Consider the following 24,409-nt stretch of genomic DNA (forward strand, 5'->3'; position numbering starts at 1 on the left):
GTGGTCAGGGGTCAGTGAAGCCATGATAAACTGCCTGTTTACTGCTCCCTGGCCATCCATGTGAAAGAAGCCTTTATAGAGATTTACTTTTAATTAAGTGCTGTAGCACATATTTTTTAATGGGAGGCCATTGTTGTACTTTAATCAAGGCATTCATGGTACCAGTGTATGCTTGCTTTAAGTGTGGTACCTACCAATCTCCAACAGAGATACCATGTTAGTTCCTGCCATTTAAAAAAAGAAAATCCTTTTGTGTTCCTTTCTTATAATTTAGTTGTCATACATGTGATTTATTCAATCTGCATTTATTTAAGTGAAGTGGTTGCAGAAAGAACTGAAAATGAGCTGCCAACTATAGCCACTCACAACTCTCTTCATGATAGCCAGGTCACTTCTTTATTCAAGGTATGGGAAGCAGGATTTGAGAAGGACGCAGTCAGACTACTGACCTTCACTTATAAAGTAGTGTAAGGAATAGTTTTTAGTGCTTTTATTCTCTCCTGTTCTCAATCACCCAGCACAGTCATTGCAGGGAATACTCGCCTACAAACCTGTTCTTGCATGGTGCCTGCTCAACACCATACAGCATTTTCCCAAAATATTTAGACTTTTCCAGAACATTGAGTATAAATGTGTATGCAGGTGCCGCTTCACCGCAAGGGATATCTTTTTAAATTTCTGGGACTTGAGCTTTAATTTCATAGAAAGAGGCAATAACACACTTCCTGCACCATCATGTTAGTGATAACAGCTAGGGATACAATAGTTTCATAACCTTAAACCAGCTGAGGGCCACAGAGCAGATGTGAGAGGGCAGCATGTGGCCCATTATACACCAGTTTGACATGCCTGCTCTAGAATATACAAATAATATGCTTAGTGATAATAATAAATAATATTCTTATTCCCCAAATAATAACAAACATAAAGTCCTGTATCCAAAAATCCAAAAATTTATAAAATCAAAGTCCCCTTCAAACAAAAATTAAGTCCAAAAAAATTGTCCAAGAATGGTGATAAATTCTTCAAAGTTTTGTGTAAGCTTGATTTACCTCAAAAAAACAAAAATAGAAACCACATAGTGCATTATCCTTAATATATTAATATCATATAACTCAACCAGTGATAATTCACCAAAAGTGAAACAAAAACGTGTAAACAGCAAACGTGTGCCAATACACTATGTATAGTGAAAAGCTGTGTAGGTGAATCACTCTTTAAAGTGTTTATAACACACACATAAATCACGTCTACTGCAGTAAGGAGTGAATACCCTTACCAATGTGTTTATCATTTAAGGCTTTAGATAAACATCCCCAAGTAGGTTGTATGATGGGACGAGTAAACGAGTATTATTCTGCCAGTATCCTCACTTTCACCTCCTCATAATTCAATGTGGATCCATCCACACTATTTCCTCAGACCAATTTCATCATAACCGCCATCCCGATAACGATATATATATACACACATAAAGAGATATATAGTGTAATACCGCCACACATTCGAATCACAAATTTTATTGGTGCTGCTTACAATATAAAATCTTTCTCATCGCATGTTTTAAAAGTGTGAAAAACCTGCATGCCGTACGTCCAGGAGAGTCCAAACCGCTGCAAACAGTCTTACTTCCACTCTCTAAAATGGCCGCCGCTCCACTTCCGGTTTCTCGTTTGCGTCTGACGTCACTTCCCTCTAGAGGGAAGTGACGTCAGACGCAAACGAGAAACCGGAAGTGGAGCGGCGGCCATTTTAGAGAGTGGAAGTAAGACTGTTTGCAGCGGTTTGGACTCTCCTGGACGTACGGCATGCAGGTTTTTCACACTTTTAAAACATGCGATGAGAAAGATTTTATATTGTAAGCAGCACCAATAAAATTTGTGATTCGAATGTGTGGCGGTATTACACTATATATCTCTTTATGTGTGTATATATATATCGTTATCGGGATGGCGGTTATGATGAAATTGGTCTGAGGAAATAGTGTGGATGGATCCACATTGAATTATGAGGAGGTGAAAGTGAGGATACTGGCAGAATAATACTCGTTTACTCGTCCCATCATACAACCTACTTGGGGATGTTTATCTAAAGCCTTAAATGATAAACACATTGGTAAGGGTATTCACTCCTTACTGCAGTAGACGTGATTTATGTGTGTGTTATAAACACTTTAAAGAGTGATTCACCTACACAGCTTTTCACTATACATAGTGTATTGGCACACGTTTGCTGTTTACACGTTTTTGTTTCACTTTTGGTGAATTATCACTGGTTGAGTTATATGATATTAATATATTAAGGATAATGCACTATGTGGTTTCTATTTTTGTTTTTTTGAGGTAAATCAAGCTTACACAAAACTTTGAAGAATTTATCACCATTCTTGGACAATTTTTTTGGACTTAATTTTTGTTTGAAGGGGACTTTGATTTTATAAATTTTTGGATTTTTGGATACAGGACTTTATGTTTGTTATTATTTGGGGAATAAGAATATTATTTATTATTATCACTAAGCATATTATTTGTATATTGTGTACACCTCTAAGGGTAGGGGTGAAGTGTGCTGACACGGGATATTTTGGGTAGAGTGATTTATTAATAATATTATGCTCTAGAATATGCTCTTATTAGTTGCAAAAGATATCCCAAATACAGTAATACATGTATATCAAGTCATTAGAAAATGTTACAATCAGGTTTCAAGCACCAGAACATCTGACAGAACAAGAGACATACAATCAACATTATGTAGTTAAATATGACACATATATGTTCTGGACAAACAAGAGACACACTCTCAATCTGACCTTAGTAGAGGGATATGAAATGTTTTTTACAAATAAATATCTTAAGAGTGTGGCGTGCATTTGTATTCAGCCCCCTTTACTCTGATACCCCTAACTAAAATCTAGTGGAACCAATTGCCTTCAGAAGTGACCTAATTAGTAAATAGAGTCCACCTGTGTGTAATTTTATCTCAGTATAAATACAGCTTTTCTGTGAAGCCCTCAGAGGTTTGTTAGAGAACACTGGTGAACAAACAGCATCATGAAGGCCAAGGAACGCACCAGACAGGTCAGGGATAAGTTGTGGAGATGTTTAAAGCAGGGTTAGGTTATCCCAAAAGATATCCCAAGCTTTGAAAATCTCACAGAGCACTGTTCAATCCATAATCTGAAAATGGAAAGAGTATGGCCCAACTGAAAACCTACCAAGATATGGCCATCCACCCAAACTGACAGGCCGGACAAGGACAACATTAATCAGAGAAGCAGCCAAGAGTCCCATGGTAACTCTGGATGAGCTGCAGAGATCCACAGCTCAGGTGGCAGAATGTGTCCACAGGACAACTATTAGTCATGCACGCCACAAATCTGGCCTTTATGGAAAAGTGGAAAAGTTGAAAGAAAGCCATAAGAAGTCCCATTTGCAGTTTGCGAGAAGCCATGTGGAGGACACAGCAAACATGTGGAAGATGGTGCTCTGGTCAGATGAGACCAAAATTGAACTTTTTGGTCTAAAAGCAAAATGCTATGTGTAGTGGAAAACTAACACTGCACATTACCCTGAACACTCCATCCTCACATGAAACATGGTGGTGGCAGCATCATATTGTGGGGATGCTTTTCTTCAGCAGGGACAGGGAAGCTGGTCAGAGTTGATGGGAAGATGGGTGGAGCCAAATACAGGGCAATCTTAGAAAAAAACTTGCTAGAGTTTGCAAAAGACTTGAGACTGGGGCGGAGGTTTACCTTCCAGCCGGACAATGACCCTAATCATACAGCCAGAGCTACAATGGAATGGTTTAGGTCAAAGCATATTCATGTGTTAGAATGGCCCAGTCAAAGTCCAGACTTAAATCCAATTGAGAATCTGTGGCAAGACGTGAACATTTCTGTTCACAGATGCTCTCCATCCAATCTGATAGAGCTTGAGCCATTTTGCAAAGAAGAATGGGCAAAGATTTCACTCTCTAGATGTGCAAAGCTGGTAGAGACATACCCAAAAAGGCTATAATTGCAGCGGAAGGTGGTTTTACAAAGTATTGAGTCAGGGGGGCTGAATACAAGTCACACTTTTCAGGTATTTGTAAAAAATGTTGCAAACGATTTATCATTTTCCTTCCACTTAACAATTATGTGCTACTTTGTGTTGGTCTATCACATAAAATCCCAATAAAATACATTCACATTTTTGGTTGTAACATGACAAAATGTGGAAAATTTCATGGAGTCTGAATACTTTTTCAAGGCACTGTAGCTCATTTACTTTCTGTTTTCTAGCTACTTGATCACTTGCGAAGATAAAAAAGGGAAGCCGCATCCTTTTTTTTTAAATGTAGTACGGACAAAAGTCATAAGTCATTTGGTGCAATTTCCCCTTTCTAGTTTATACTTTTGTTTTTAATCTCTTTTCCTAACAAGATAAATATGCTGCATCATAGGTGTTCACAGCTATCATATAGAAAACCTACAAATTCAGAGCACATCCTACAACCTTAATGATTAAATTTATCTAACGGTGACAATTCCCAGCAGAGCAAAGAGCAGCCTAAAAGTCCTTTATTTGATAACCAGACTGTGAAGTAAATACATGGCAAAGAAAGTAGGATACTTTTGGCAAATTTTTCTCTTAAAAATTAAATATGAAGAAAGGTTATGAGGAATGTGCTTATACATCTTACCAAAATATACTGAAACTAAAATATAACAAACATCTAATAAAACCTGGAATATAGTGGCTGGTAAGGTATAAAGGGAAATTGCACTGCTGTCTTGCATTCTTTTGGTTGGTTTCCCTCATACATACTGTAGTGTTAATAGGTTTAATGAGATGTGGTGGTTCAGGATAAAGTGCAGGTATGTGTGTTTAATGATTGCAGAATGGTATACAGCTTTTCCATTACAAAATTGGTGCAAATGACATAAATGTTTCACAGCTTAAATATCCATACCCATGTCTGGGTTAATGTTTGCCACCAGTGTGGCTCCTACACTACAAAAACCAGTTATGCTGTGCAGCCCAGTCACCAGCATCCTAGAAATCAGCTCAATATTGCCGTCATGTGTAAACAGAGCAATGTTACTGAGCTGCAGTGAGGAATATCCAGGATGAACACCCCATCCTCAGTGCCGCTCCTCCCTGAGTGCTCCCTAAGGCAGTTACCTCACTTTGCCTCACTGGCAGCACACCCCTGCTTGGGAATTAGGCTTCGGTCACACTGAATCCGACTTTGAAATCATATAACTTTACCTGAATTCACACAATTTGAAAGTCAGATATCGGTGCAAATTTAGGTGCGACTTGGAAGACATCTGTACAACTTCATGCACAGGTGTCTCTGCAAGATGCACCTGAACGTGCAAAAAGTAGTGCATGAACTACTCTCAAAAACTACAATGGAGTTGGATTCGCACTGATTTGACTACTTTGAAATGATCAAATCGCATGAAAATTTGCACCGGTGTGACTGGGAATTTAGACACCAAACATTATTCCTTTTTTTTTTCTTTTAAAGAAAGGCTGAGGTATACAAACTCGGTCTCTAATCATGACATGTCAGGTGCAGCTGAGGGAAATAAATGTTAATAAACACAATTAATTGTAACAATAAGATATGTGAAGGTTGATGACCTGTTGTTGCAAATAAAGAACAAAATTCAAGAAAATTGGATAACGTTTAGCAAGGAATAAAGCTGACCATACATGGATCAAAATTCAGCTGGTTCAGCAGGAAGCAGACAGATTTCATCCATGTATGGCCATTCCCATTTAAGAGGAGTTGATCTTGTGATGGACTTCTCCCAAACAGGACTGCCAGTGTTAGTAAACCCGATCTGTACAGCGCTGTCTCTATATCATCATCTGTGTTTTTCCATCCCCTCTCCATACTGTACAGTTACCACTAAAATTTTAAAAAGCTTAATACAATAAAGAACAGTATGAAAAAAAGTCTCACATCCAGTGTTGTATATGAGAGGCATTCAAGTCAAACCAGGAGTTTTAATTTTATAGATATAAAAAGGGATACTAGCATGGCAATACTACAAGCAGTAGTAAGCGGCAAGTGTGTCCTATTACTGATAGTCGTCCCACATGTCCCGGGCCAGTCCAGAGAACATTAATCAAGATGGCAGACAACAGTGTTAGTGTGTGCATGGAACAGTGTGTGGTGATGAAGTTTCTTGTGAATGAAGGCATAAAACCCCTGGATATCTACAGAACACTTCAAGCACAGTACAGTGAAGAGACACTTAGCTGCAGTAAGACATTTGAATGGTCTAAACGTTTCAAAGATGGCTGTACGTCCATCAATGACGATTCCAGCCGTCGTGGTACCCAGCCCACAGCAGTGATTCCTGTGAACATTCAGCACATGGAATGCCTGATTCTGGATAATCGATGCATAATCGGTCGTGAAATTGTACAAAAGACTAATCATTTTATGGGAATGGTGAACGCAATCATGATGAAATGAAGTAGGCTGTCCTGGGATGGTTCAGGCATACAGACAAATCTTACTATGCCAAAGCCTTCCAGACATCAGTTAAATGCTGGGATAAGTGTAAAAATGTAGCAGGGCAGTACATCAAAAATTAAATGCATAGAATCAATAAGTGCAGCGATAAAAAATGAGTGATAAATATAATGAAATAAATGCAAAAAATAAATAGATAAAGTCCTTTGTTAAGATACTAGGCACAATAAGTCAATAAACAGAAGATAAAAGTTCATATATTGGTGAAAATCTGACATCAGTCAGAAAATGGTGCTATGTGAAGATCCCGTTGCCCAAGTGATATCAAATGAATTCCATGTGATAATATTCCATTCAGATTGTGCAGGGGATATGGTAAAAAAAATGCGCACTCACCAGATGTGCATAACAAATGCGCAATTAGTAGAATAATATAATGGTGGTATGAGCTGCCAGAAGACCCCTTTAAGATGGATCAGATGTGCAGCATGGAAGGAGACTCACTCCTCTGGATCTGGGGCTGCCCTGCAGCCGTCCTCCAAATGGGATCCTGAAAGTTATTAGCTCAATGCAGAGCCAAGAAAGAGGGTGCCCATAGTGTAGTAATTGGAATATTTATTCCAATAAAAGCATATATGTCATCCACGTGGAGAAAATCAATAAAGACTCCTGTCTAAATTGTCCCTAGTATGTGTATGTATGAATGTGAGTTAGGGACCTTAGATTGTACACCCCTTGAGGGTTAGGGAGTGATGTGAATGTACAATATATATGTAAAGCGCTGCGTAAATTGATGGTGCTATATAAGTACCTGAAATAAATAAAAATAAAATAAATAATCAATGTTGAAATTGGGGAAGATTTATCTTATTATGGTTAAGGATGGTGATCCAGATAAAAGTCAATAGAATTGGCTGGAGAAAGTAATAAAATACATATAAATAACATGCAAATCTCAAAATCAAAAAGATTTAAATAAAATTAATATTACTATAATAGGTGTCAAAAACTGACATCCATAGCATGAGACATTATGGAATACAAATAGACTAAAATAAGTATAAAAAAAAGGAAAAAACAACAATTTGTATAATACTATTGGTATAAAATATCCCTATATGGAATAGAATAATCAAAAAAATGAATCATTCTATCTAGACAAAAAACATCATACAGTGTACAAATGTAGGTGGAGATCAGCTTAAATGTTAGAAATATTCAGATATCGATCCTATTAGAATATTCAGATATTAATCCTATTGGGGAATATGCAATAGAATAGGTGTGAATGCAAACCTCATACATAAGAAAAACCTGTCTAAAGACCATATATAAAAAAGATGGACTAAACCTCAGTTTTTATAGATTTCATTATATATGAGAACACATAATTCTAACATCTAAAGGTCAAACGTGCATCAAAATCAACTATTGTCAATGAAACAGTTAACATCGATGTCTATATTGTGCCCTAAAGGAGACAGTGTTTTCATTTAAAAAATCCACTTGGTTTCTAATTGAGAGACTGATCTGTTGTTATTTCCCCTCCAATGAGGATGAATCATATCTATTCCTGTAAATTTCAAAGATGAAGGATCTTGTGGTGATATCTATAGTGTTTGGAAAGGGAATGTTCCTTAAAGCCTCTTTTGATGTTGTAGACATGCTCCCGTAGCCTATCTCTGAGTCTTCTAGTGGTATATATTGTTTCCGGTATGGACATTCCAACATATATACGACAAAATGGCTATTACATGATATAAATGTAGGAATGTTGTATTGTCTGCTGGGGGAGGATGATATAAAGAAATCAACTTTCCTTTTACGTATTCCATTACATTGACATATGATACACTTGTTACAGGGAAAAAAACCTTTCATGTTAGAAAAGAAGGCTATAGCTACGGGAGGATCAAGTACATTAGTAGCTATTCTATTCCTAAGTGTAGTGGCTCTCCAAAAAGTAATTTCTGGTTTGTCTGGTAGTAGTTTGGATAGAACAGGGTCAGTCTAAGTATCTCCCAGTTTCTATTTATAATTTTGCTCACTACTCTATGCTGTATTGAAAACGTAGTGACAAAGGGGCAAAATTTAGTCTGTCTAGCATTCTTGGATTCACTTACCATCAACTCTCTATCCATATTAGCCACTTGTTCCATAGTGCGATTGAGCAACAATTCTTCATAACCTTTCTCCAAAAATCTATGTTTCAAAATTGCAGCCTGTGCATAGAAGGTGTTGAGGTGAGCGCAATTTCTTCACCCTCATGAATTGTCCTTTAGGGATATTTGAAAACCAGGATGGATGATGACAGCTCCACCCAGTGACAATGATGGGGCATTATTTCTCCCATTGACAACAACGGTGGGGCGCTATTCCTCCCACTGACACCAATGATGAGGCGCTATTCCTCCCACTGACACCAATGATGAGGCGCTATTCCTCCCACTGACACCAATGATGGGGCACTATTCCTTCTACTGACACCAAAGATGGGGCACTATTCCTCCCACTGACACTAACAATGGGACACTATTCCTCCCACTGACACTAACAATAGGGCACTATTCCTCCCACTGACACCAACGATGGGGCACTATTCCTCCCACTGACATTATTGATGGGGCAATATTCCTACCACTGATAACAATGGTGGGGCACTATTCCTTCCACTGACACCAATGATTGGGCACTATTCCTCCCACACTGACACCAATGATGGGGCACTATTCCTCCCTGTAAGGCTTTCCATATTTTTAATAGCATTACCTTTGGCTAAACAGAGTGAGATAGGTGGGTGGTAGGTTGATTCCATAGGGCTAGAATGCATGCCCTGTCCACATTTAAAAGGTGAACTGTAAGTGGAGATTTATAATGGTTAGGTGGTACACTATCAATGGGAGGTACGTAACTCATGGGGTGACTGCCCAACTACACTGCTCAAAAAAAAAGGAACACTTTGAAAACACATCAGATCTCAATGGGGAAAAATGCTGGATATCTATGCTGATATGGACTGGGTAATGTGTTAGGAATGTAAGGATGCCCCATCGTTTGATGAAAATTATCAACCGCCAGAGGACTGAATTCAAAGACACCCCGAAAATCAAAGTGAAAAAATGATGCAGCAGGCTAGTCCATTTTGCTGAAATTTCATTGCAACAACTCATAATGGTACTCAGTAGTTTGTATGGCCCCACATACTTGTATGCATGTCTGACAACGTTGGGAAATGCTCCTAATGAGACAACGGATGGTGTCCTGGGGTATTTACTCCCAGATCGGGACCAGGGCATCAATGAGCTCCTGGACAGTCTGAGGTGCAACCTGGTGGTGTCAGATGGACCGAAACATGATATCCTAGAGGTATTCTATTGGATTTAGGTCAGGCGAGCATGGGGCCATTTAATGGTATCAATTCCTTCATCCTCCAGGAACTGCCTGCATACTCTCGCCACATGAGTCTGGGCATTGTTGTTCACAAGGAGGAACCCAGGACCAAGTGCACCAATGTAGGGTCTGGCAATGGGTCCAAGGATTTCATCCTGATACCTAATGGCAGTCAGGGTGGCATTGTCTAGCCTGTAGAGGTCTGTGCGTCCCTCCATGGATATGCCTCCGCAGACCATCACTGACCCCCCCTCCCAAAACCGCCATGCTGAACGATGTTACAGGCAGAATAACATTCTCCACAGCTTCTCCAGACCCTTTCACATCTATCACATGTGCTCAGGGTGAACCTGTTCTCATCTGTGAAAAGCACAGGGCACCAGTGGCGGATCTGCTAATTCTGGTGTTCAATGACAAATGCCAATTGTGCTCTATTGTGCCCGGCAGTGAGCACAAAAATCACTGGAGGACATCGGGCCCTTAGGCCACCCTCATGAAGTCTGTTTCTAATAATGTGGTCAGAGACATTCACACCAGTGGCCTGCTGGAGGTCATTTTGGGGCTCTGGCAGTGCTCATCCTATTAATCCTTGCACAAAGGAACAGATACCGGTCATGCTGATGGGTTAAGGACCTTTTATGGCCCTGTCCAGCTCTCCTAAAGTAATTGCTCTCCTAGAGTAACTGCCTGTCTCCTGGAATCTCCTCCATGCTCCTGAGAGTGTACTGGGAGACACAGCAAAACTTCTGGCAATGGCACGTATTGATGTGCCATCCTTGAGGAGTTGGACTGCCTATGCAACCTCTGTAGGGTCCAGGTATCGCCTCACTCTACCAGTAGTGACACTGACCCTAGCCAAATGTAAAACTAGTGAAAAACAGTCAGAAAAGATGAGTAGGGTAAAACACCAAAGCAGCTGAAACTGATTAACAACCCCCTCTGCTACTTAACTGACCAGATCAATTTCCCAGGAGTTTAATTAACTTGATGCTATACTCTGCTTAAAAAGTGTTCCTTTAATTTTTTTGAGCAGTGTATATTGAAGTAAGTTTAGGTACTAACTGTTTCACTTGTTCCCAGAACAAACCTTTTAGCAACTTCCAAAAATAGTTGAAAAGGATAATTTTTCCTGATGAAAATGCCAGCAAATGTTGGATGTTTTTTTTTTTTTTTTTTTTTTTCCAAGAAATTTTTATTGAGATATGAAAGGCATAACAAGTCATAAACAAATACGGATCGCAGTCCGCGCAAGTCTTTAAGCATGTTCTCCCGTAACGCAGACGGGTTCAGGACATATAAGTAAATCGTAGCACAACCTGAAATACAGTCCTAAGAGGAAGGCATAGTATATACCCATAGCAATGATGTTAGCAGTATGTAATATATAGAAAGACGGGGTACAATAGCCCTTGTGTAGGGAGATCTAAAGAGACAGGACAGTGAGGTATATAACAATAGTCGTGTCAACTCAAGGCATATATGTCTTAGGATTCCGTACCTGAACATTATAGATTAGATTTGAGGAGTATTGTTACACCTGTGTGTCTGTAAGTACTCTGTACCTTATGAAAAATATAGTTAGTTAGAATACGGTAAAGAGGTGAAACTGAGAGAAAGAAGAGATGGGAATGAGACGAGCAAGGGAATGGAGGAAGAGAATGAGTATGAGGAAAAATATCATAGTGGGGCGAGGAGGGACATAGGGGACGAATACAGAGGAAGAGAGAGAGAGAGAGAAAAAAAAAAAAAAAAAAGGGGGAGGGGGGGAGGGGGAGGTGAATGGGGGAAGGATGAGTTATGTAACTAAATAGGCATAACCAAACCAGACATATCAGTTAGCAGCTTCCAGGCTGAGACAGATTCAATCTGTACTTAGAAATACAATTTCGTTAAAGTCCCGTAATGTAACTATTCCTGAGGTGAACGTTCTAGGGGTTTCCGTGTCACCAAATCTCCTCTCGCTCATTCCTTCATTAGACAATGATAAGTATCGGTAGTTTGGAAATGATTCCAACACGCCCAAGTCTTTCTGAATCTCTCGGGGTGTTCTTTTGCCACTGAAATCAGCTCCTCCATCTCTGCGAACCTGATGATCCTAAGAAACCACTCTCGCACGGTGGGAACGTATTCCGATCGCCAATGGATCGGAATACACTGTCTTTCCGCATTTATCATGTGTAAAGCAAGCGACCTACGATAAGTCCTCACTGAAAGTGAGGAATGATGAAGTAGACACTGTGCTGGGGTAAAGTCTAGGGTGTATGTAGTTACTTGTGTTATTATGTCCAAAACTTTTCTACAGAAGGGTTGCAGCCGCGGGCAGTCCCACCAGATATGTAGAAGAGTACCTGTTGCCCGGGAACATCTCCAGCATAGATCTGAGGCGTTAGGATCAAATTTACGAACCACAGATGGAACTCTGTACCATCTGGAAAATAATTTATAATTGCCTTCTTGTGTAGAGACACAAATGGAGCCTTTATGCATATGGTCGTAAATGTGGTCCCAGTCCTCTGGTGAGATTTGAAGTTGTAGGTCACGTTGCCAGGCTGAACAGGTCTTCCGCGAATGAGATGTGTTAGTACTTTCAAGACAGGAATAGAGCTTAGATATAACATGCCGCTGGGGGATGTCTGTAAAGCAGAGCTTCTCAAATGCAGTAAGCGGTCTTGAATAGTCTTTTAGATGTGGGGAGTTACGTAAGAAATGGTGGATTTGTCTATACATCCATGGTGTTAGTGTAATGGATGGCCACGCCTTTGCAATGTCTTCTTTAGATAATAGGCTAGAATCTTTGAAGAATTGACCCACTGTAAGATTCTCATCACGGCCATACCCAGCGAGAAAGGTCGGAGAAATCCCTGGAATAAAGTCCGGATTCAATTTAAGCGGAGTAAGAGGGCTCGGAAAGGAAGATAGTTCTTTTTTCTGGAACAACTGAGCACTACAGCATAGAGTGGGACCTATAAGTGGGTGTTCTCGAAACTCGGAAGGGACGTGAGAGGTTTTCAGCCACGGGGAGGTGGAGAGTGGTATCTTTGGTTGGATGTTTACAGGAAGATTTTGTGTAGCGTGGTTGGGACCCTTTACCACCAAGATAGGATATTATATCTCTACTCCTGAAATTTGTTGGCAGTGGATGACTTATGTGCAAACAATATAGTCTGTTCAATTTGTGCCAGAAAAAAAGTAATTTGCAGATCTTCTTCCCATTTGTGAATGTAAAGTGGGATGTATTCTGGAGGGGGAGACACCAAACATTTGTACAGCTGGGGCACAAAGATGGGGCACATAGGATGTAACTGTGCATATGTTTGGTACGTTTAAATGTAGAAAGCTACCCATTCAAGCAATAGTCTTCTCAAGAAATGTTGGATCTGGTACGCTGACCAAATATCAATAGGACAGTCCTACAGGTGTTGTATGGCTGACAACGATGGACATCTAGAAGATGTCACAAATTACATAAATTGAAATCTGCCTATTTATACAATTTTTCTGCTTGGTAAAGGGCTAACAGAGAAATACTACATAAAGTTGTTTGCCCCTCCCCCTATATAAATCTTGGAAGTAGTGAATATAAATGTTATTAAAACAAAGAAGGGATCAAGATGGAAAGGGTTTGAATCATGCACAAGATCTCTGTTAGAGTTGTCATCATAAAATTGTTGCATCTCCTGAACCTTGTCAGATTTAAGACCCTCCGTTTTCTTAAGCCTAGGTGTACTTTAGACAACAGGTGGCGGAGGTTGGCCTCAAATAGCTGATCCAGGTTGGGAGTGATCTGAACTCACCGGTAGTTAAGATTTTGAGAGGCCCAGGAAAAGGGAAAAAATTGTCTCAGACTGGCGACCTGATCTGATGATAAAGATACATTAAGGGTTTCAGATTTAGTGTAATTTATCTGATAGTTGGATAGAGTACCATACTGTTGGAATAGGGACATCAGGTTTGGTAAGGTAGCCTCAGAATTTAAGACTACAAAAAAAGAAAGTTATCTGCGTATGCCATAATGTTATGATAGTCAAACTTGCTATGAAGCCCTGTGATATCAGGGTTCACCCTGATGGAACACAATAACGGTTCCAACGTCAACACATAAATTGAGGGCAATAGGGGCCAGCCCTCTCTGGTACAATTTGACAACCTGAAGTAGTCAAAGCGTGGTTCATTCATTTGTACTGTGGCCTTTGGGGAAGAATAAAGGGCCAAAACCCATGACAGCATATGTCTAGGCCTTATAAACAAGAGTGTGGATCACAGAAATTGCCAGTCAACACTTTCAAAGGCATTCTCTGCATCAGTGGAAAGGAGCATGAGCAGAGGGGCGTTCAACTTAGCCAAATGAATGAGATCTATCACCCTGGTAGTGTTGCCTTGTGTCTTGCATTGGGGTATACCTACCTGCTTAGAGTGGATAATCTGAACTAAGTGGGGAAGAAGTTCATTAGTGAGAATCTTGTAGAATAATGTAAGATCTGTGTTGAGTAGGGCAATTACATAGTTAGTAAAGAAGAAAAAACCTCAGCGCCCAGGACTCTCTTATTACACACACTATTCCCCGTGAGATGCTGCTGTACACAGGTGCAAAAACCAAAAAAACTTATATCAATAAATACCAGCGCAAACCCACATAATAAATTGCATCACCCAACCCATTGAATTGGTGATTAATAAATATTAAAAACTTAAAAAACTGTGACACAAAAACATATTAGTGTTAATGAAATAGTGATAAAAAAATAATAATAATATAAATGATTTTAGAATTAATAAGTCCAGTGATAAAAAAACCCCAATATAACAGTCCCGTGACAAAATTAATTATATTGTAATTTCATTGGATTCTTCCGTGCCTTTGATACCTTCACCATCCACCAGTGCAAAACCAACATTAACCGCACTCACCAGATAATGGTGAGTCAAACGCCTTTCAGGGATATTAAGGGCTCCTGGACCCCCTTTACTTTGTATAAGACCTCCAAATAATGCCTCCTCTCGGATAAGGATACCTCTTCTGGTTACTCCTCTCACCGAATCCCCCAGGGAAAATCAGGAAGAAGAAAAAACCATAGTGTGATACCGTAGTGATTTCCAATCAAATGAATTTCTCCAGACCACTCATCTTTTAGCAGGATATAACCCGCATTTTATTGGAACAAAAACGATCTTTCTTTAAAAACAATCTATTTTTCATATACAGCGACTTTTGTATAGAGACCCCACAGCCTGGTATACAGCAGGATGGCAGACCTCAGATGCAGACTCATCCACTATGCAAAGATGGCCCCTTGGAACGCACCGCTCGGCGTGCGTTCCACTCACCGGAAATGACGTCAGACGCCGGAACAGGCAACCGGAAGTGCGTCAACGCGTTTCGCCCCACCCACAGGGCGTTATCAAGACGCTCTTTTCCTCTGCCAAGCCGTTTATAAATCAGTGGGAGATCCCTCCCACTAATTACCCTGGACACAAAACTATCCATCACCGCCATCCCTCTGTATACCCATGTGAGGTCCCCTCACAACAAAGACAATTACATTTTTATTAAAACCATACTTTGATCCATAACCTTATGTCTTCTACCCCTCAACATAAGGGTAGAGACAGGACATTAAGATACATTAATTATTAAAATAAAAATATCAATATAAAAATAAAAATAAAATAAATAAATAAATAAAAAATTTATATAAAAAATGTAAAAAAATGAAAAAATGAAAATGAAAAAAATAAAAAATAAAAAAATAAAAAATATATAAATAAAAATAAAGATAAATAAAAATAAAATTAAAATAGAAATAAAAATAGAAAATAATTAAAAAAAAAATAGAAATAAAATAAAAATAAAAATAAAGTTAAAAATAAAAATAAATATAAAAATAAAAATAATAATAAAATTAAAAATAAAAATAAATAAATAAAAATAAATAATCAAATAAAAATAAAAAAATGAAATTTAAAATCCAGAAACATATATAATATAGAAATACAAATAACCCCTAATCATGAAAACGCACTTCGGACATTAACTATATTTTACCAATTGGACAAAAAACAGTTTATATCAATATCTGCATTCAACCCATTAGGATACAATGTACCCATCTGGTATATCCACTTCGTTTCATTTTGAGAAACATTTATTACCATATTTCCCCCTCTCCAAGGGGCCTCTACTCTATCTATCCCACAAAATTTCAGCGATGCCGGATCTCTATTATGATATTTTCTAAAATGGTATGACAAGCTATGATGTTTAAATCCCTTCTTTATGTTTCTAATATGTTCTCCCAACCTGGTGGCAAGTTTTCTCATTGTTCTCCCTATATACTGGAGTTTGCAAGAGCACTCCAACAAATAGGTGACATGTGTACTGTCACATGATATAATTATCTGCGTATGCCATAATGTTATGATAGTCAAACTTGCTATGAAGCCCTGTGATATCAGGGTTCACCCTGATGGAACACAATAACGGTTCCAACGTCAACACATAAATTGAGGGCAATAGGGGCCAGCCCTCTCTGGTACAATTTGACAACCTGAAGTAGTCAAAGCATGGTTCATTCATTTGTACTGTGGCCTTTGGGGAAGAATAAAGGGCCAAAACCCATGACAGCATATGTCTAGGCCTTATAAACAAGAGTGTGGATCACAGAAATTGCCAGTCAACACTTTCAAAGGCATTCTCTGCATCAGTGGAAAGGAGCATGAGCAGAGGGGCGTTCAACTTAGCCAAATGAATGAGATCTATCACCCTGGTAGTGTTGCCTTGTGTCTTGCATTGGGGTATACCTACCTGCTTAGAGTGGATAATCTGAACTAAGTGGGGAAGAAGTTCATTAGTGAGAATCTTGTAGAATAATGTAAGATCTGTGTTGAGTAGGGCAATTACATAGTTAGTCTGGCTGAAAAAAGACAAAAGTCCATCCAGTTCAACCATTAAAAAAAAGTTATAATCCTATAATCACAGTTGATCCAGAGGAAGGCAAAAAAAACAGCAAAGTATGATCCAATTTGCTCCTGCAGGGAACAAAATTCCTTCCTGATCCCCCAAGAGGCAATCGGATAGTCCCTGGATCAACTTTACCTATAAATGTTAGTATCCTGTTATATTCTGTGTATCTAAGAAAGAATCCAGGCCTTTTTAAAGCAATACGTTGAGCTGACCAGAACTAACTCCTGAGAGAGTCTATTCCACATTTTCACAGCTCTCACTGTGAAGAAACCTTTCCGTGTTTGGAAATTAAATTTATTTTCCTCCAGACGTAAAGAGTGCCCCCTTGTCCTCTGTGATGACCTCAGGGTGAATAGCTCTACACCGAGTTCACTATATGAACCACTGATGTATTTATACATGTTGATTATATCCCCCCCTTAATCTCCTCTTCTCAAGAAAGAATAAATTCAGTTCCTCTAATCTTTCCTCATTGCTGAGCTCCTCCATGCCTTTTATCAGTTTGGTTGCCCTCTCTGTATTTTCTCCAGTTCCCCAATGTTAATTTTGTGAATTGGTGCCCAAAACTGAACTGCATATTCCAGATGAGGTATTACTAATGATTTGTACAGGGTAATATGATATCTCTCTCTAGAGTCTATACCTCTTTTATCTTTTAATACAAGAGAGGATTTTGCTCGCTTTAGAAACTGCAGCTTGGCATTGCATGCCATTATTAAGCTTGTGATCTACCAGAACTCCCAGATCCTTCTCCACCATTGATTCCCCCAGTTGTACCCCCCCTAGTATGTATGATGCATGCATATTCTTAGCCCCCAAGTGCATAACCTTACATTTATCAACATTAAACCTCATTTGCCACATAGTTGCCCAATTAAACAGTGCATTGAGGTTGGCTTGTAAATTAAAGACATCCTGTAAGGATGTTATTCCACTGCACAGTTTGGTGTCATCCACAAAGACTGAAATGGGATTTTTAATCCCAGACCCTATATTGTTTTTAAATATATTAAAAAGTAAGGGTCCCAACACTGAACCTTCAGGTACATCACTAACAACCCTAGACCATTCAGAGTATGAATCATTAACCACTACTCTTTGAGTACGATCTTTTAATCAGTTTTCTATCCATTTACATACCAATTTTTCCAAGCCTGTAGACTTTACCTTACACATTAGCTGTGTATGGGGAACTGTGTCAAACGCTTTTGCAAAATCCAAGTATACCATGTTCACCACCACCCCTCTGTCCAAGGTTTTGCTCACCTCCTCATAAAAAGAAATCAGATTTCTTTGACAATTTCTGTCTTTCTTGAATCCATGCTGTCTGTTGCTTACAATATTTTTTTACAGCAAGAACTGTGGCAAAGAGTGTGGACCTTAACACCAACATGTGTGGGGGAGGCAGTAGGGAGATAAGATTTCTGTATTGAGAGCATGCTCACTGACAGCTCCTGTTCCTCTGCTTATGATTGTGAACCACTGGGGAGGGCTCCCATTTTTGTGTCAACTGTGGCAGCCAGTCACATTGATCCCATGCTCAGGAAGTCTGTCCCAGCAAAAATAACCAGTTAAAGGGTTGCTGGGAGAACTTAATAACTTCATGACCTGATCAGCTTCCAACTATAACAGACAATGCTTAAAGCTTGTCTAAATCCTTGAACAAAAAATGTATTTATTGCAGCTCACTAGTCTATAAATGTGGTGGCTGCATTAATTCCTTTTTTAAGTTTTTTTCCTTCATTTTCACTTGGTAATATTAGAAGTAACACGATCCCTGAGACAATCACTCACCATACTGTATCTGTGGAAAAGCAGCTTTGTCACCCTAGAATAGTGGGTGCATTAAGACTACATAAACCTCCTGCACCTCTCTTCTCCATATCTTTGAGGGGAGGCATTCTGAAGTTCTCAGCTGAGAACAATGGGTCTGATAAGAGTGCAGCACAGGCAGAAAGTAGAGGAAGTGTGCAGAACTAACAAGTATTTTCTGCCACTATTAAATATAACAAAACACTTTCAATAGGTATTTTTAACAAACCGTATGGGAGCAAATAAGTTATTTGTTAAGGTTTACATATACTTTAAAGTGTAAATCCAGCCCAAATGTTTTTTGTTAGCATTGGATAAAGTGGGGAGAATTAAATTATCTATCTATAATCATTTTGGAACAGAAAAGTAATCCCTCTTGAGAGACAGTGTTGTGAACTGCTGAGACTCTGTTTTTTTTCCCCACAGAATTACAAAGAGCTAGAGCTGCTGAGGTTGGTGTATTATGGAGGAGTGGAACATGATATCCGCAAAGAAGTTTGGCCATTCTTGCTTGGCCATTACAAGTTTGGGATGACTAAGAAAGAAATGGATCGAGTAAGTTAAGGTCTCAAATTAATGTTGGTCCTAATTTTTGACGTCTCAAACAGCTTATATTGTCCCACTCCAATCAACCAGTTTGAAATTGTAATTCTGCATAGTTTTCCAGCACAGGTTTCAAATGTGGTATATTAGATGACCCAGACTGTCCGGCACTTTGCTTAATAAGGTTTCACTGTATTTAGAATTATGAAATAAAGCATGCAAGCATATGTTCCTCCTGGACCATTTTAAATGTTGAAAAAGACTGCAGGCTTCTACATTTTAATGTAGAAAATTAACAAATACAAACAGGATGTATATCTTCTTTACATACAGTATAATGTGTATTTTTCATCCTGTCAAAGTTTAGCTTATTCATGAATAATACATAATAGTGTTTCTGCCCTTCACCCAAGGTGGATGAAGCTATTGCCTCCAGGTATCAGAAGGTGATGGCCGAATGGAAAGCCTGTGAAGTCATTGTCAAGCAAAGGGAAAAGGAATCACATTCGGCCATTTATGCCAAGCTCTCATCTGGAAGCAGCATTGACAGCCATGTCCAACGCCTGATTCATCGAGACTCCACTATTAGTAATGATGTAGGACACTATACACATATTTCTTTGTTACAATAATATCTGTTTAATGCACATTGTACTTCTTGTAAGTTATATCTTTATAAACAGAACATTTTGACATTAAAATTGGGAGTTTAAACAGACGAATTCTGTAATTTGGGATGCCCAGGGAATTTATCTGTGGTTGCACAATGCATAAACACACCCTCATGTCATCTTAAATACTCATTAAGAGCACAGTTTGGTAGGCATCTCAAATGCATTCTTTAACATGCTCCCTTAAAGAGCTACCTGTTATCAACAACTAGGTATGTCCGACAGTCTGTCCATCAATCTAATGGATCCATTGGCACCAGATTATACTATTATTTTAAACAAGAACACCTTACATAAGAAAGAGGAACACAGTTAATATCTACAAAACATACTACTTACACCCTAATCAGATATTCACTTTTTCAGGCAAGGAAAAAAACAGAGCATCAATTCATTATCTGGAAAATATCCACTTGAGCTTAGGAAAGTTTTACCTCCTTTGTGTCAAGGGCATTTTTTGGTATTCACCAAATGTGCTACCTCCAGGACACTTCTGGCACTTTTTGTTTACATGTAACAATCAGTATTTTTTGCTAGAAAATTAGTTAGAAACCCCAAGGATTAAATATTTTTTAAAGCAGAGGCCCTAGAGAATAAATTGGTGGGTTCATATGGTATCAAACGTTTTTGAATTTTAATGCAAAAACACAATGCATAACCCTTTTTTTGTCAAATATAAAAGATGATGTTACGTTGAGTAAATAGATACCAAAAATAGTGTGTGCCTGTGCAATGGCGACAAACAATATATAATTTATTATCCATAAGTGACGCTTTAAAAGCCTTTACAGAGGAGGTCTAATGATAGAATTACTGCCCATGATCTGACGTTGACTGTGATACCTCACATGTTTGGGGCGATCGCTGTTTGCACACATTTTTTTTTTTACATTGTCCCTTTCATTTTTTTTATCACTTTTATTGCTGTCACAAGGAATGCAAATATGCCTTGTGACAGCAATAGATTTTGTGACAGTAATAGATACGTGATGTCAGGTCATCACTTCCAGTTTACCTTAGTGGAGACCCGATCAAAACCAATCCCGGCTTTGTTTGGGTGTGCGACCAGCCAGTGAACGTGATGGCTGGTTGCTCAGGTCTCCCGGTGGAATGGAAAAGCCTAAGCGAGCAGTGGAAGACTACAGGATGGGGGGGTGTCCCCTCCCGCTGTTTATAATAGCAGTCAGGTGGCTAGTTAGCCACTCCAATTACTATTACAATAGAGATAACTACTGGCTCTAAAAAATGGTACTGGGGTGATGCCTGCAGCTGTAGGCATCATCCCAGTACAACCACTGGAAGTCAAGCAACGTACCCGTACATCGATTGGTGGCAAGTAGTTAACTGGAAATGAACATGTTTTCCTGGATTGTTGACATCTTTCTGTTAAAAAAATAATACATTCCAACAACCGCATTACCTGGGACATATGTGTATTTTGGATTTTGACAGATACAGAATAAAGCTGGTCTCTGGAATATAGTTATATCTATATTATTGCCCGCCAACGTATTAGTGTTGCCCATTTACTGCTTTTCCCTACCAATAAAGGTTATTATTTAAATTCCAATTTTCTTCTCTGTAAATGTGGAGTACAAATCTAGGGAAAACACAATATTTTTTTATACCATTACATCCAGGGCCAGATTCCCCAATAGACATTGTAGGTATGTGATTACAGGCGCCCTTGTATGATCTTGTTCTATTTTTTTTGCGACAGCTGTCCCAGGGAGTCCCAGAAATGAAGGTCTGTCATGGACAGCTGAGCTGCTTGCAGTGAAGTTAGTGCAGATGGCACTAGAAACAGTTGTTGCTGGGCGGAGGGGGTAACAGACATAAAACACAGATCCTTCCCCCTACCACCTCTGGCTCCTGGTTCCCAACAGCTGATCAAGCGGCTCTATTGGCAAATTGAGGCTTGCAGTGATTGGGCAGGACTCAGGAGGGGTGTGGTCGCCTTGGAGGTGACCCGCGTCTGGTGGATGTGTGACAGGCTCAGTCGGCCTGCAGACACGGAGCCTCTCCATACTGGGGGAGGGAAGTGAGCAGAGGAGTCTGGGCCAAGGACAGTCAGGATCTCTAGGCGGAGCAGAGAGGGCACTGGCAGTGAATTCCTGTCAGTGTTCTGAATGGAGGAGTCTCTGCACAGCTGTCCTGCACGCAGAAGAGGGGGGAAGGGAGGGAAAGGGAGGGGAGATGGCACCGAACAGGTCACTATGTACACAATACAACATCACCCCCTTCACAGAGATGCAAATGGGGCTGAGGTTCCCCCCCCCCCCAGTGCAAGGGGACCTCTGCGGACCCTGATGTAAAAGGGACTCTGATGTAAGAGGGAACACTGTGGACCCTGATGTAAAGGGGAACGCTGCTGACTGTGATGTAAGGGGGGGGCTTTGGTGACCAGAGACCACCATACATCAGAGTTCCCCATTACATTACAGTCCACAGTGTTCCCCTTTACATCACAGTCCGCAGTGTCCCCCTTTACATCAAAGTCCACAGCATTACCCTTTATACATATACAAATATTTAAATACAAATGTTTTATAAAGAAAAAAAAATCAGTGTCACTGTCTTTTTTTTTTTTTTTTTAGGGTAGGGGATAGGTGCTTCAGAATTCTCTGTCTATAGGCTCCTGAGATGTAAATCCGGTCCTGATTATATCCTATTCTGACATATAATGGCCTTTTAGCATTTGCTGCTTTATAACTCTGACATCTATTAAACTGTATATCTCATTCTGTGACATTTAATCTTATGATTACTGCATAGTTTAGCAGAATAACATTAATTCTCCAGAGTAATTTATGATCTTTGCTGCTTTCCAAACAGGAAAGGCCATTAATTTGTTTGTTTTTTTAATTGATATCCCTTTCCAACATCCTTGGCACTGAGTTGAATAAGGATACAGAGATAATTCTTATATCTGAGATAATATTGGGTAACTAGTTAAACAGATTGTTTTCTATCTAAGCTTTTATATACATTTGTGCACACTCTTCAATTGGTGTTTAGATAAAATCTTGAACCCTAAGAGGACCTCTCAATAATGAACCTTTTTGCTAATGTAGGAGCAAATGTATGAATTTATACTTTTCCACCAGTAGGTAGGCATGCTTGATTTTTCAAAGGAGGTAGAGACTACCATGGAGGTAGAAGCTTCTGTACGTACTGCAACATCCAAGACATCAAAATAAATATGAATTGTTACAGAGTTAGAAGAATTATTACATTTTAGCCACAGTCTTACCTTCAGGCACAGTAGGCAGAGGCCACACGTTATTTTCCATTGTTGGTACAAATAGATGTTTTGGGCACAATATTCAAATAATAACAATCCAGCATGGGGAAATATAGTACAAGTTGCATTACAGGCTAATATGTCAGGCCATTGCTAGGATGTACAGCCCTGGCCAAAGGTTTTGAGAATGACACAAATATTAATTTTCACATAGTCTGCTGCCTCAGTTTTAATGTGGCAATTTGCATATACTCCAGAATGTTACGAAGAGTGATCAGATGAATTGCAATTAATTTCAAAGTCCCTCTTTGCCATGAAAATGAACTTAATCCCTAAAAAAAATATTTCCACTGCATTTCAGCCCTGCCACAAAAGGACCAGCTGACATCATGTCAATGATTTTCTCGTTAACATAGGTGTCAGTGTTGTTGAGGACAAGGCTGGAGATCACTCTGTCAGGCTGATTGAGTTAGAATAAGAGACTGGAAGCTTTAGAAGGAGGGCGTTGCTTGAAATCATTGTTCTTCCTCTGTAATTCATGGTTTCCTGCAAGAAAACATGTGCAGTCATCATTCACAGACAAGGATATTGGTGCTACTAAGATTTCACTTAAATCAACCATTTATCAGATCATCAAGAACTTCAAGGAGGGAGGTTCAGTTGTTATCAGGGCACCATCAGTACAGAGCTTGGAAGAATGGCAACAGGCAGGTGTAAGTGCATCTGCACGCACAGTGAGAAGAAGACTTTTGGAGGATAGCCTGGTGACAAGAAGGGCAGCAAAGAAGCCACTTCTCTCCAGGAAAAACATCAGGGACAGACTGAAATTCTGCAAAAGGTACAGGGTTTGGAGTGGGTTCACTCTCAATATTTCCTAAAAATGCAGCCATGAATAAAGAAAGAAATGCAAAAACATCTTCTCTCAACCATCCAAGAACAGTTTCAAACAATGCCTTTTCCAGCATGATGGAGCACCTTGTCATAAGGCAAAAGTGATAACTAAGTGGCTTCGGGAACAAAACATTGAAATTTTGGGTCTACGGCCAGGAAACTCCCCAGACCTTAGTCCCATTGAAAACTTGTGGTCAATCCTCAAGAGGGGGGTGAACAAAAAACTCTACAAACTCTGACAAACTCCAAGCATTCATTATGCAAGAATGGGCTGCCATCATTCAAGATGAGGCCCAGAAGTTGATTGACAGCATGCCAGGGCAAATTGCAGAGGTCTTGAAAAAGAAGGGTCAACACTGCAAATATTGACTCTTTGCATCAACTCTATGTAATTGTCAATAAAAGCCTTTGACA

General features: G+C 39.4%; 1 protein-coding gene across 2 annotated transcripts in view; it reads left to right on the forward strand.

Annotated features, from left to right (window-relative positions):
- Positions 1-24,409, forward strand: part of SGSM2 (small G protein signaling modulator 2) — a 475,991-nt gene that overhangs the window by 396,368 nt on the left and 55,214 nt on the right. For both annotated transcript variants that reach the window (XM_089683765.1, XM_089683766.1), the window contains 2 exons: positions 19,073-19,201; positions 19,603-19,785. In XM_089683765.1, the coding sequence (XP_089539891.1) occupies positions 19,073-19,201; positions 19,603-19,785 (312 nt within the window). The remainder of the gene's footprint in view (positions 1-19,072; positions 19,202-19,602; positions 19,786-24,409) is intronic.

The sequence above is a fragment of the Staurois parvus genome, unplaced genomic scaffold (genome assembly GCF_062004578.1).
Source record: "Staurois parvus isolate SC_StPar_1 unplaced genomic scaffold, SC_StPar_1.0 ptg000321l, whole genome shotgun sequence".
Lineage (NCBI taxonomy): Eukaryota > Metazoa > Chordata > Amphibia > Anura > Ranidae > Staurois > Staurois parvus.